Source organism: Onychostoma macrolepis, chromosome 02 (genome assembly GCF_012432095.1).
Source record: "Onychostoma macrolepis isolate SWU-2019 chromosome 02, ASM1243209v1, whole genome shotgun sequence".
In the NCBI taxonomy this organism is placed as follows: Eukaryota; Metazoa; Chordata; class Actinopteri; order Cypriniformes; family Cyprinidae; genus Onychostoma; species Onychostoma macrolepis.
This window is the reverse complement of record NC_081156.1, coordinates 26,676,904-26,691,574: the sequence shown is the minus strand read 5'-3', so window position 1 is coordinate 26,691,574 and position 14,671 is coordinate 26,676,904. Positions and strand designations below refer to the sequence as shown.

At 39.0% G+C, this 14,671-nt stretch overlaps 1 protein-coding gene and 1 long non-coding RNA gene across 2 annotated transcripts; one reads left to right on the top strand and one right to left on the bottom strand.

Moving 5' to 3' along the window:
• Window positions 1-1,055: 1,055 nt before the first annotated feature.
• LOC131527664 (uncharacterized) lies at window positions 1,056-11,029 on the bottom strand. Its single transcript, XM_058756912.1, has 2 exons — window positions 10,081-11,029; window positions 1,056-1,937 (listed from the first exon to the last, which is right to left on the bottom strand). The coding sequence occupies exons 1-2, from the start codon at window positions 10,347-10,349 to the stop codon at window positions 1,574-1,576; spliced, it is 633 nt and encodes a 210-aa protein (XP_058612895.1). The 5' UTR covers window positions 10,350-11,029; the 3' UTR covers window positions 1,056-1,573.
• LOC131527668 (uncharacterized) lies at window positions 2,987-7,546 on the top strand. The gene is made up of 3 exons (XR_009267717.1): window positions 2,987-3,879; window positions 5,918-6,034; window positions 7,105-7,546. It is a non-coding gene; the product is annotated as an uncharacterized LOC131527668 (long non-coding RNA).
• Window positions 11,030-14,671: the final 3,642 nt, after the last annotated feature.

The following is a 14,671-nucleotide window of genomic DNA, read 5'->3' as shown; positions in this document are numbered from 1 at the left end:
TAATATTTTAGCTGAATCACTGTCTGGCCATCTGGGATTTCAGTATGGAAATAAAGGTTAGGGTTATAATTTTTCAGTATTACATGACATTGTGTGTGTATATTAGCACAGTTTGGTGTTTTTTGGGGGTGTCTGGCGTTAGGACCCAGAATTGGTGAAGCGTGATGTCAGACGTAACAAACAGATATTCTTAGCCACTCCTATCCAACCGTGAATCTGCTATGAGCAAGAGGTGTAGTATTCAATATCCAATATTTAATTTCAGTCAATAAGATAAAAGTGGATTTTGTTCAAAGTAGCTATTATCCAAATAGATCTTTGATATGAATGAATTTTTTTTTTCCCATTAAATATCACCAGCTAAAAAGTAACTAGTAACTAGTACTCTGAGTAGTTTTTGAGACGAGTACTTTGTACTTTTACTTAAGTACTGTTTTGGCACCAATACTTTTACTTGTAATTGAGTATTATTTCAGCAATGTAACAGTACTTGTACTTGAGTACAAATTTTCAGTACTCTTTCCACCACTGCATTTAAGTAAGAAAGGGAAATCCAAGGCACTCTTCTTCAAAGTTCTTTAAAAAGCCTTTATTTTACTGGCTATTTCATATTAGAAAATATAAAATATATGGGGGGGGGGGAAACAACGCACGCGTAGCGGCACAAATAGCCTTCTTCAGGGTGTGCTTCCCAGACAAACAATTTCCCCTTTTATATACAGTATATACTAATTAGAAACACCTGAGTGACATGGTAAGTTACCACATGGAGTATGCCAAAACAATCCACTAGGTGGCTAGCTGTGAATATTCACATACATATGTACATGTCTATACACACACATATATATATATATATATATATATATATATACACACACACATACAATCCACTATTGTATGTGTATATATTTTTTTGTCTTTTCACATTTAAGTATTTTGATATATTATTGGAACACAAAATCTTATGGTGGTGACATCTGATGGTGTTGACAAATTTGGCATTTTTTTCACAAAATAAATGGAGTTCATGTAATAGCCATTTTGTTCTTTGTTTTCTGTTGATGCTAGATGTTAGAACCTGCTTCAGGAGAATAAAATTATCTAAATATTTCAAATAATTTCCTCAGAAATTGGAAGATGGTGTTGACATATCATGGTTGTGACACAGGAAATATTAACATTAGGATTTAAAATATTCTAAAACTATAAAACTTAGCAGAGCCTGTCTGACATTGATGTACTCTGCAGTGGAGGACTGTGGCGAGGGGGTCCTTTAGAGTGACAGCTGCCCCTGATATTCCCTGATTTTATTACATTTTAATGAATGTCTGACGGTGTTGACAAAAAGTGGGGACACTTTGAAACCTTATGAAACATGCATGTGTCACTGAAAAACAACCTTGCTTTGATATCAAAGCACTCACAGCCATAACATCAGGCTGAGCTCTGCTGACTCCGCCCCTCTCTTCTGTGGAGTGATGAGCAGACCCAAAGACGTAACTAGGTAACAACGTTCTCTTCCGTTAAATGACGTCTTCGTAGTATGTCCCAGAATGCGCATACTCTTTTGCTACACACTTAACAAAAAAACAAAATCCATAACATTTTCCATAACAAAAAAAGTACATACTTTTAGTACATAGTATAAGTAGGCGAATTGGGACGCAGCATAAACTTTGAGTATTTCTTCAGTCAGAAATTTCAACGAAGTGTTTGTAGTTCTGGAGTCGCTTAGCCTGATGTTATGGCTGTGAGCGCTTCGCAGCGCGATCAGTGAGGTGCAAGCCAAAGGTCGAGTGAGAGCGAGCAGCGAGCACAGAGCAGAGCTGTGTTCAGTTTTTAAGTCGGCTGATTTTGTCTGTCCCATGGCACGTGATCCAATCCCCGCCCGATCAGTGTTCCTTTTCCATGCATGCATTACCCTAATGTTCTGCCTGTCACAAGAGAAACAGTCCTGTAAGAATTTATTGATACTTCTATAAAGTATGGTAACAAGCTCACGGTATACAACATCAACTTCTCATTCACGCCAAGTTCTTGCTAATAAAACACACTTTCATACCATACTAAACACTGGTGATCTTGCTTAAAAGGGAAACGTTATACGACAAAGATTAAAAATATAATAGATTCCAATACCACAGCAAGCTTATAAAAGACAAAATACAACATTAGTATATATTGTCTATTGAGTATATTGCTTTAATAGCAGCAGTAATGACTGGTTGTCCTTTTAGCAGAAAGTTAGAAAAGTTTGTGTGTTTCTTTTGTCTGTAAGAGACACACAGGGTGAATTGGAAGCACAGAAGAGACAGAGCGCGTGTCCTCTCTAGAATGCCAAAGGAGGGAAAGGAGGAGATGCCCTGAGGTCAGAAAGTAATTTATGTGGAAATCTGCTAATCTTCAGCGCTCAGACATTTTCTTGTATTTCTTTCTTCACAAAATCTGACTTTGCTGCAGTTGGAATTGAACTGCTGTTTCGTCTGGCCAGAGGAGAACTGGCCCCCCGACTGAGCCTGGTTCTCCCAAGGTTTATTTCTCCATTCTGTCACCGATGGAGTTTTGGTTCCTTGCCGCTGTCGCCTCTGGCTTGCTCAGTTGGGGACACTTCATTTCCAGCGATATCATCTACATGATTGCACAGATACTTTTTAAACTGAACTGAGCTGGACGATGACATCACTGAATTCAATAATGAAATGCCTTTAACTGAAAATTGAGTGTTTAATCTTGTCATTTTACATTATTGACACTATTTTCCTATTTTGATATCGCAAAGTTGCTTTGACCCAATCTGTATTGTTAAAAGTGCTATATAAATAAAGGACTTGTAAATCAGTCTTCCTCTGTTGATTAAATCATCAATTTATTTGTTAAACGGTCAGGGGATCCCAGAGTGTCTGTCGCTGGCCTATCTCCAAATAAGAAGTTCCTTTCTTCTGTGTTGGTTGAATTAGGTTTAAGGGATAAGGAACCAGGCCTTGACAGGAAACTGGTCCAGACAATCGAGCGTTAGGTTGACCATCAACTAATTTTACGACCTGCAGATGGTGGAGAGGAGACTCCTAAATTTCTGCTAAGGAATGTGCTGTTCTGTTCAAAGGAGATCCTACAGCGCGCAAAGTTTTATATCCTTAACGCCTCATGGAAATGGTATGTCAGAAATACAGGGGTAAATTCAGTTACTGTATAGCTTTGTAATGTTTTGCAAGACTGTTTCGTACTAAAACTGATCTGTTAAGGGCATATTTTTTCCAAGTAATTGTCCGCGACATGCCGAATCTGACGATAGGTCCATCATTTTATGTTGAGCATTTTCGCGTTCTTTTTTCCTCAGGTAGCTGCATTAGCTAAAACGCTATGCCCCATAACGTTAAACCATGATATTACTGGTATGTAATATTATTTGTTACTTAAATTTAATGTTGTTTTAGGAACAATAAAATTAGACTTAATCTCTCGTGGTGTATGAGGTCCTTCTTCCTCTATTTTAGTGAATGCTTGTATTGCTTTACAGCAATACGACCAGTATAAAAATTAAATGGGAATGCACTCTGATTTTATTTTTTAAGTGTCGATTCTGCCCTCCAGATTGGAGACTAGATTGACATAAACGCAGTTCAACATGAGCCTCTCTTGTTTTCTTTCCTAACACATGCTTACTCTCAAGCCTATGTGATATCTTAAACACTATGGATTATGGTTACATTTGTTTTTGTTTTTTGTTTTCAAATTTTATCAGATTTCATGAGACTTTAGGAAGCTATATTCAGAGGCAGACAGAAAACTTTTTGAAGACTGGGCTACAATTGCAGACCGAATTCTTGCCGATGCGAGATGGAAAGGTGTATTTAGAGCTGGGTGACATGACTCCAGGTAAGCTATTCTTTACAATATGCCTATAATCTATAAAACAAAATTCAACTGTATTTGACAAATATCAACTGGTTAATACAATTGTAACACTTTAGTATAGGAACCAATTCTCACTTTTAACTAGTTGCTTATTAGCTTGTACAGTATCTCACAGAAGTGAGTACACCCCTCACATTTTTGTAAATATTTTATTATATCTTTTCATGTGACAACACTGAAGAAATGACACTTTGCTACAATGTAAAATAGTGAGTGTAAAGCTTGTTTAATGGTGTAAATTTGCTGTACCCTCAAAATAACTCAACTCACAGCCATTAATGTCTAAACCGTTGGCCACAAAAATGAGTACACCCCTAAGTGAAAATGTCCAAATTGGGCTCAAAGTGTCAATATTTTGTGTGGCCACCATTATTTTCCAGCACTACCTTAACTCTCTTGGGCATGGAGTTCACCAGAGCTTCACAGGTTGCCACTGGAGTCCTCTTCCACTCCTCCATGACGACATCACAGAGCTGGTGGATGTTAGAGACCTTGGGCTCCTCCACCTTCCGTTTGATGATGCCCCACAGATGCTCAATAGGGTTTAGGTCTGGAGACATGCTTGGCCAGTCCATCACCTTTACCTTCAGCTTCTTTAGAAAGAAGTGGTCGTTTTGAAGGTGTGTTTGGGGTCGGTATCATGTTGGAATACTGCCCTGCGGCCCAGTCTCCGAAGGGAGGGTACATGTTGGCATTCATGGTTCCCTCAATGAACTGTAGCTCCCCAGTGCCGGCAGCACTCATGCAGCCCCAAACCATGACACTCCCACCACCATGCTTGACTGTAGGCAAGACACACTTGTCTTTGTACTCCTCACCTGGTTGCCGCCACACACGCTTGACACCATCTGAACCAAATAAGTTTATCTTGGTCTCATCAGACCACAGGACATGGTTCCAGTAATCCATGTCTTTAGTCTGCTTGTCTTCAGCAAACTGTTTGAAGGCTTTCTTGAGCATCATCTTTAGAAGAGGCTTCCTTCTGGGACGACAGCCATGCAGACCAATTTGATGCAGTGTGCAGCGTATGGTCTGAGCACTGACAGGCTGACCCCCCACCCCTTCAACCTCTGCAGCAATGCTGGCAGCACTCATACGTCTATTTCCCAAACACAACCTCTGGATATGACGCTGAGCACATGCACTCAACTTCTTTGGTTGACCATGGCGAGGCCTGTTCTGAGTGGAACCTGTCCTGTTAAACCGCTGTACGGTCTTGGCCACCGTGCTGCAGCTCAGTTTCAGGGTCTTGGCAATCTTCTTATAGCCTACGCCATCTTTATGTAGAGCAACAATTCTTGTTTTCAGATCATCAGAGAGTTCTTTGCCATGAGGTGCCATGTTGAACTTCCAGTGACCAGTATGAGAGAGTGAGAGCAATAACACCAAATTTAACACACCTGCTCCCCATTCACACCTGAGACCTTGTAACACTAACGAGTCACATGACACCGGGGAGAGAAAATGGCTAATTGGACCCAATTTGGACATTTTCACTTAGTGGTGTACTCACTTTTGTGGCCTGCGGTTTAGACATTAATGGCTGTGTGTTGAGTTATTTTGAGGGGACAGCAAATTTACACTGTTATACAAGCTGTACACTCACTACTTTACATTGTAGCAAAGTGTCATTTCTTCAGTGTTGTCACATGAAAAGATATAATAAAATATTTATAAAAATGTAGTGGTGTGAGATACTGTATATTGGCTGTTAATTCTGCATGAGCATATTCTACATCCCTGAATCCTACCCCATACCTAAACTTAATCACTGCAACAACGTTAAAACACAAAAGTCATAGTTAATAGTGAATATGTGATCCCTATACTAAAGTGTTACCAATGCAGCTTTGTTGTTTACCTTTTCATTGAGAAACTTTTCAGTAATGTTGGGCTGTTGCTTACCAGCCTGAAGCATTTAGGCCCTCCATAAAGTAGCCCTCCATTTTGATTATGAGATCAGTTTCATAGTTTACACTGTATTATTCTTATGGTTTAGATGCTGAAGGGAGAGTGCTTTCAAAGTCCTGCTCACTCTGCTTCCCCCAAGAAAGGCGGAGAGGTCTTCAGACCCGTAACCACGGAATCCCAGAAGTCATTCACTGACGTACAACTTGTAAGTTTTGTTTTACTTTTTCTACTCTAATAGAGGTGGATATATATACATTACCTGATTTTTAATGTTTTTTAAAGAAGTCTCTTCTGCTCACCAAGCCTGCATTTATTTGATCCAAAGAACAGCAAAAACAGTGAAATTTTGAAATATTTTTACTATTTAAAATACCATAACTGTTTTCTATTTGAGTATATTTTAAAAAGTGTCATTTATTCTTGTGATGTCAAAGCTGAATTTTTAGCATCATTACTCCAGTCACATGATCCTTCAGAAACCATTCTAATATATATATATATATATATATATATATATATATATATCCACAAAAACAAAACATTTATTATTATTATTATTATGTTGAAAACAACTGAGTAGAATTTTTTCAGGTTTCTTTGATGAATAGAAAGTTCAGAAGAACAGCATTTATCTGAAATAGAATCTTTTGTAACTCTATAAATGTCTTTATAATCTCTTTTGATCAATTTAAAGCATCCCTGCTAAATAAAAGTATTAATTTCTATAAAAAACAATTTATACTGACTCTAAGCTCTGTGGATCTTTCATCAAAGAATCCTGAAAAAAAATTACTCAACTGTTTTAAATATTAATAATAACAATAATAAAAAATGTTTCTTGAGCAACAAATCAGCATACTGGAATGATTTCTGAAGCATCTTTTGACACTGAAGACTGGAGTAATGATGCTGAAAATTTAGCTTTGATCACAGGAATACATTACATTTTAAAATATATTCTAATAAAAAGCAGTTATTTTAAATAGTATAAGTATTTCACAATATTACCGTATTTTGGACTATATGTCTACTCTTGTGGACTATATGTAAACAGCTTTTATGTGAAATATCTTATTCAGGTCAGTACTAAATTAAAAAAACAACATGCATTTTGTATGATCCCTCTTATTTTGGTAAAATAATTAACATTTTGCAGATTCTGAAAAGGGATTCTGAAAACGCTTGACCTCAACTGTATATGATTATATATGATGTCCATAAAATACACGTAACTTGTTAGTTATGTTGCAAGACTAAGTGTTGTGTAATTAACAGGAGGGGACCAACATGGTGGAATATTTGCAAAATGCAGAGACCAGGACAAGACAATGATATCCCAGACCTCCGCCATTGTTTCGGGCCATGCCATTGAAATGGACTCGTTACTTGAGGCTGTTGATCATTGTTTCAAGTCCTTTTTCTGTTGATCTTTGTTTCAAGTCCTTTTTTTTGTGCTTTTATTAACTACACTAAGCAGTGTCTTTCTACCTGAGAATTTCTCCATCATGCGGTATATCATATTGATGGAAATGATTCTTCATGTGTGAAGTTTTTAAAGAATAGGAATCTACAGTGCCTAGTTTACACAGTTTTGTGTTTTAAAGAAACTGATCCACAAAAACTGTTTTATTTGTGTCTGTACGAGATGGATGAAATGTTTTGCAGTACCCATTCAAAAATTGTTTTAAAAATAAATGTGAAAACGCATTAAATTGATATTTACAGTTGCATTTTTTGTGATGTGTTATTGTATTACAGAAAAATAATAATTTTACATTCCTTTGTGATCCTTATGTATTATTATTGGTGATACTGGTAAATATAAAGGTAGCAAGGCAATAAGACAATAAATAACCCAATGTTTAGGTAATGTTTAACCCAGCAACACAGTTAACCTGACCCACTGGTTGGGTCAAATATACAACCCAAGCATTCTGGGTTAAATGGTTAAACCCAGCGCGTGTTCTGTCCAATAGTTACCCAGCAGCTGGGTTAAGGTTGGGTTATTTATTAGGCAGCGGCTATTTGCACTAAGTGCAAATAGCATATTTTCTTAATGATAGATACTATTTACACTAAGTGCAAACAGCAATGGATTCTATTTGCACTAAGTGAAAATAGCAGTATTTTTTAATGATATGCTATTTATACTAAGTGCAAATAGCTATAGATTCTATTTACACTGTTAAAATAGCAAGATTTTCTGCTATTTACACTACTTATTGCAAATAGTGGCAATTATCTGCACCTCAGTATTATAGTACATTATAAAACAGTACGCAATAATAATGTATTGAGTGTAAATTATAGTTTTAATTCAAATTAGGCTAATAAATGGATGCCACCTTATTGGGACAATAAAGCCCTCCCTACACCTATCCAAACCCTACCCAAGACTTTATTTTCAACTTTTTGATTATTTCCTTCATTTTTATTGAAAATAAATACCTTTCCGATGCGATATGAGATTTGAAAAGGGAGAAAAAAAGTTTGGTGAAAGGCGGGTTCGAACTCAGGTTGATCGCGTCAAAAGCACTCGCTTTACCATCATCGTCACTGAAACTGATGTTGAATGAATGTCTTTTACATTTACATTTACGCATTTGGCAGACGCTTTTATCCAAAGCGACTTACATTGCATTTAAGTTACAGTTTTTACATTTTATCAGCTCTTGCTTTCCCTGGGAATCAAACCCATGATCTTGGCGTTGCTAGCGCCATGCTCTACTATTTGAGCTACAGGAAAGCTTTTATTATTATTTTTGTAGTGTTGACTATCCCAATCACACCTTGGTGGGCGGAGCTAGTGTAAATAGCCTCATTTGCCAACAAAGCGGGCTATTTGCACTTAGTGTTAATAGACACTCCTTATTTTTTAACCCAGCACTTTTAAGAGTGTACTTTTTGCGTGCAAAGAAAACAAAAATAATGACTTTATTCAACAATTCTTCTCTTCCACATCACCATCCTCTGCCATTACCTTGCTGCTGACTAGAGGCTGACATTTTTTCGGGAATCCCACGGGTCACGGGAATCAAAATCGCTAAGCTCGTTTTATCGTTTACTGATGCGGAGACTCTGGGTTCGTACCACAAGGTAAATTCATATTATGATTATTACATGTAAACACCACATTTACTGGCTTTACGTGGTGAAAGTGAAACTTTAATGATGCATAGTGCTTAAAGCCACGTTAAAATTAAATGTGTACGGCCGCATGAAGTTGTTAGAAAGAGATTGTAGAAGCAAGGATAAAATAATATTTTGTGTACCCAACCTAACAAAATGAGAGCTGAAATGTGGTACTTTGTTCACTAAAATAAATTTAATCTTACCATATGCAAAGATTCGCTAACTCTGCTGTTATTTAAAAGATTAAATATACGGGGATACGTTTTTAATTAAAATATTCATATTAATCAAGGATATATTGACTTTCAATGCACCTTATTTCGAAATGTACAGAAATACGTGCTTTAAATGTCCTTTAGTTATGATTATTTCATTTATTCACTATACTATTTATTACTAATGTCTCATTTCAGTTTTATTTTGGCTCTAGTTTTGTATTTATTCCAGTTTATATGAAAAGGTTCGTGTAGTGTGGATTAAAATTCATATACAGAGTAAATACGTTTCACTGAACATGTTTAAAATAAGTTTGAAACAGTTCTCGAGAGCGCGGTGGTGGTGACGTTGAAAGCGAGCGACCGTGGTGCTGTAGTTCGTTTATAGCCTATGTTTAGCTTTTCAGTTCTGGCGCTTTTATTTAGGCTTCAAAATTCATCAACGTTATATTATTTTGTGAAGATTATCTTGATGGACAAAACGTGTAAGTTTCATGAACTATGATTGAACACAGAGCTTATTTTTTGCGATTATCCAAAAGCCTATGGAAAAATCCCATTGGCTTTTTGTCGAAGGAACCAGTTTCATGCTAACCGCCGATCCGCCTACAAAGTGACGTCATAGTTCCCCCACTCTATGGCAGTCGAGTATCAGTTGCACAGGGAGCGGAACTCGGACATCTTTAGGTTCCCCTTCAATTCGGTCACTCTACATTGCTATGGGAAATACCTTTTCCTCGAATACTACTGAAGCCTTATTGAATCACGCCAGTAAAACTGGCCAATGACGTTCAAGCGCGCAAAATATGAGCGGGATCCCACTCTATATAAGGCAGTGCTTGTACGTCATCCATTCAGAATTTTTTCCTTCAGCAAGAAGCCTATCAAGAAATCTACTACTCACCGTGATCTACACTCTGCAGCGGACACGCCTTTTCTTCCCCTGCTGTGTTCCGGTGAGCTTCGGACGGACAAAAGATGACCTCTCGCGATTGCCTCTCCTGCGTAGAGCCAATCGAACCCTCTGATGGCCATGAATCGTGTGTCTTCTGCCTGGGTCGCACCCACGCAGAGGCGGCGCTTGGGGGGTCGGACTGCCCCCACTGCGGAGATATGAGTCTCCGGACTCTCAGGCTCCGTGTGGCCATCGTCCAAGGCGATGAACTCGCCCATCTTGTCATGATTCTGTTACCACTTCCTGCTAAATTCTTATTTCATCAGCCAGCATCCAGCTACTTGTTCCTGATCTCATAATTCCTCTTTAATTATCCTCATTGGTTTCACCTGTCTCACTAACTATATAAGCCAGTCTCACTCTTACCTCTCTGCCAGATTGTCTCATCAGCTCATTGGTGAACATTCCAGTCAGTTCCTGAATCTGATCCTTGAAGCCTGTGTGAACTCGACCCTGCCTGGAATCTGTTTTTTCTCTCTCTCTGCCTGAACCCCCATCAAGAGTCAGTAAATTTGACTCTCTTTATCTGCTGCTCTGGAAGCTGGATTGTCAGTTCATTGTGATTCGGGATTTGGATTGTGGAATTATTGTTTTGGATTTGGGACTGGAAAAGGATAAAGGAGATTGGATTGTGTTGTCTTCGGAACTGTTTGTTCTCTACTCTGCTATTACTCCTCAGAACATCTTCGAGAACACTCTGGTAGACTGTCCTGTGTGGAACAGTGGACTATGTCTCTGCCTGTCATGTGGTAGACCAGGGTTCAATTCCCAAGCTGGTCACCTTATCCACCTCAAAAGACCACCTAAGACCCTGTCAGTTGTATTGATCCAGGTGATACCAGTAAGCCAGTTCACTCAGTTCCTGCTTGGAAGTGCTCAACTAGCCTGTTATCTTCTAGAGCTTCCTCTGATCATCTACTCACATCACCTATTGTTCACCTCATTGTCGCCACTCCTTGGCGTGGAGAAGACTTGCCAGTATCCTGAGAACCATAACATTAAGGAAACTGAAAATAAACTTTCTAAAACGTATCCACTTGTGTTTCTGTATTTTTTGGGTCCACTACTAATCCCCTAACACATCTAGCTCTGCCGCGCTCTTCCTCTGCAGCCTCTTTTGAGCCAAGGAGTAAGGTGCCGCGAGTTACTGACGCGGATCTGTCCGGGTCGGGTGACGAGACCGCGCCGGCTCAGTGCCCACGCGCTCCCCACCCCCCTGCTGCAGGTCCCCTTCCAGTGCGCTTCATGGCCACTAATCTCCGCCCCTCCCCCAGCGCGCAAGATGTGGTGTCTTTCGGAGCCACGGAGGAGGATGAGGATGATGCCATCTCGGTGGCAGCGTCTGCGAGAGAGGAGTGGTCCAACAGCCCACTGGATTACGCTGCGCCCATCAGTGACGCTGGGGACCTCCATCAGAGTGATGTTGAGCTCCTCCGCATCCTGACCAAGGCAGTTGATGAGCTCGGTCTGGAGTGGGCGCCTCCTACCGAGCCGGCCAGAAGCCGTCTGGACGAGTGGTTCCTCATTGGAAGATCCAAAGTTCGCATCGGTTTTATGGGGTTATGCTTCAAAAATGGAAAAACGATGTGTCTGGGGTAGTTGTAACACTGATTTCAGATATCCTGAGAGGATTGGCAATATAATTTATTTTATTACATTTCCTGAATCCAAACAAAACAGAGCAAAATGTCCCTAAGTATTCAACTCCAATACAAACGAAGACAAAAACGTTCATTTTCTGGTTGTCATACACTCATTAAGTCACAATTTTCATCTGCTCAAGCAGAAAGTTAATGTTGTCTTGTGCTTTATTAAGGTATCTCTGACTAAAACTATACGTTAGAGTTAGTGAGTCCATGCTAATGTACAAACCTAAATAGCGGACTGTTCTCGCGTCTTGTACAGTGTAGGTCAAAAACACATAAACGAAGGTCTACATTTCAGTGCCTCTCCATATTAAACTGGTTAAATGTACATTAATTTAATCGTACCCTGTTGATCACTGTTGATCCTGCATGTTGGCATTCGTGATCGTGATGACCGACCGTATATGAGACTTCTCCCGCTCGCATTGTGATCTGTAAACCCTCGCTTCAAGTTACCCACCGGATTTATTTTTAAATATTTTATAAATCCCTCCATGAAATATTTAATTCCCATTTGGTGGCCTTCTGTGTCCAAAATTGTGCAACCACATCGTGGGACAAGGTTTTCACACTGTAGCTGTCATTGAAAGACAGTGAGCAACTCCGTTTGTTTGTCCGAGGGAGCAACAGTAACTAAGGGGGGCGGGGCTTACCGATAGGTCAATTCTAGTTGCCCTGTCTCGCTCTCCTCCTGTTTGGTTTGGTGTGGCTGGTTAAGTGAATGACGCAGTCCGTGACGGACAGATCGTTAACGGCTGGTCTATGTGGTAATACACACTATCATTCATCGACCTCAAATATGGCTTTTCATCTGAAAGATGTATGTAGTAGCAACATGGCCGCTCAATATGATGTTAACCTAGAGAAATGTGCGCTATTGAAGTGTTTGTGTGGAGAGTGGAGCTGAATAGCGCCCTCGCTGCAGGACAGGCGCCGGTGCGCTCACTTGCTCTTAAAATCTCTGTAATTTTTGGTCATACAGATAAAAGTAGCCTAATACATCTTTCGAATCTGTAAAGACTCGTTTATTTGTGTACACTCAGAATAACAACGAAACGTTGCGCTTTAAAGCAAACAGGGTGCGCTTTAGGTCTCTGAGCGAGAAACTTCGAAACTCCGTCTTTGAAAAATATATCCATAGAGAGTGAAATGTCTACTTTCAAATGAAAAAACAAAATTCAAATAGAAAACGTGTGTGTTAGCATGGATGATTTACATAAAATGTAATGTGTGCAACGTAGCCTACACTGTGCATAAACTGGCTTTCAGTTCAATATAATAACAAAAAACTACATTTTGGGTTTTTATTCAACTAAGGTGGGCACGCTGTGATCTGTACTATATTTTTACTGTAACTGACAGATTTCGGCCAAAAATAAATTAATAAAAAAAAAAAAAAAAAAAAACGGGAGTGGGAGGGAATGAGAGTAATTCTTCCGGGAGTGGAACGGGACCGGATTTCCCCCCAATTTCTTTCGTGGGATTGGGACGGGACGAGATTTTTTTGTGTGGGAGTGGGATGGGAGAGGTTTGAAAATGCACTCCCGTGTCAGCCTCTACTGCTGACATAGAATACGCATGCTTCTTACCTTGTTTACGAGCAGAGGAATGCACACCCACACGTCGAGGTACTCTTGATAATGGCAGAGGACCTTGATGCAGAAGACAAGAATTGTTGAATGAAGTCATTATAATTGTTTTCTTTGCGCACAAAATTATTCTCATAGCTTCGTGAATTTACGGAAGACACAAGACAGGTGACTATATTACCAAATACAAATCCAACAACCAGCATTACGGGTTACCAAAATCTGTTACCCCACTCTATTGCACACAGAATTGCTTTAATGTTAACCAAATTTACTCTGGTGATGTTTAATCTTCTCTTTTTCATACCCCAAAAAGGTAGTCCACAAGAGTAGACATATAGTCCAAAATACGGTAATATTGTGAAATACTTATACTATTTAAAATAACTGCTTTTTATTAGAATATATTTTAAAATGTAATGTATTCCTGTGATCAAAGCTAAATTTTCAGCATCATTACTCCAGTCTTCAGTGTCTCAAACGTAGATGCACAACCAGGGTCACCAAATCCAACAAAGCAGCATTACAGGTTACCGAAATCTGTTACTTCTTTCCATTTCACACAGAATGGCATAGAATGTTAGTCAGCACTCTGGTGATATTTAATATTCTGTTTCATACCCCAAAAAGCATTTTGGTGTCATGGGAAAAGAGGTACCACAGCAGGATCACCAAATTCGACAAGTCAGCATAAAATCTTACAGAAATTTGTTACCCATGGATGATAGACCACAAATAATTCACTTGGTTCATAAACTAGCTAATCTAATCAGCAACAGCCTCTGAAAAGAGAACTCTGCCATTTCACTGACACAGTTTGACAGTGCCTAGAACTACTGAGAATTCTAAAACTGGATTTGCTGTCATTAAAGTTGCTAGCAACAACATAAAGGAAGAATTCACAGCGAAATTAAAATAGTCATTAATAACTCACCTCATGCCATTAGATTAAAGACAATAATTTTAAATGTACTGCTAAAAAAAAAAAAGAGTAAAAGTCATGACTTAATCAAGTTTTCTTAAACCACTCAATAGCTTTGTGTAAAGATTCCATAGACCAAACTTAAATTTATTTCGTTATTTACTGAAGGTTTTCCCCTTTGCGTTGTCTGCTGCCAGTGACCTTCAATTAAAAATGGTTGCTGGACGTAATGGCTGTCACGTTATAGACGCTACTGCCAGTGATTTGAGATCCTCACAGCTTGACTAAAGAGTATCAGTAAATAGTGACCTAAATTCCAGTGTGTTCCTCACACAAACCCTTTGGAAAACTGCTCACCAATCGTGTGGACTGGCTCCCTTATT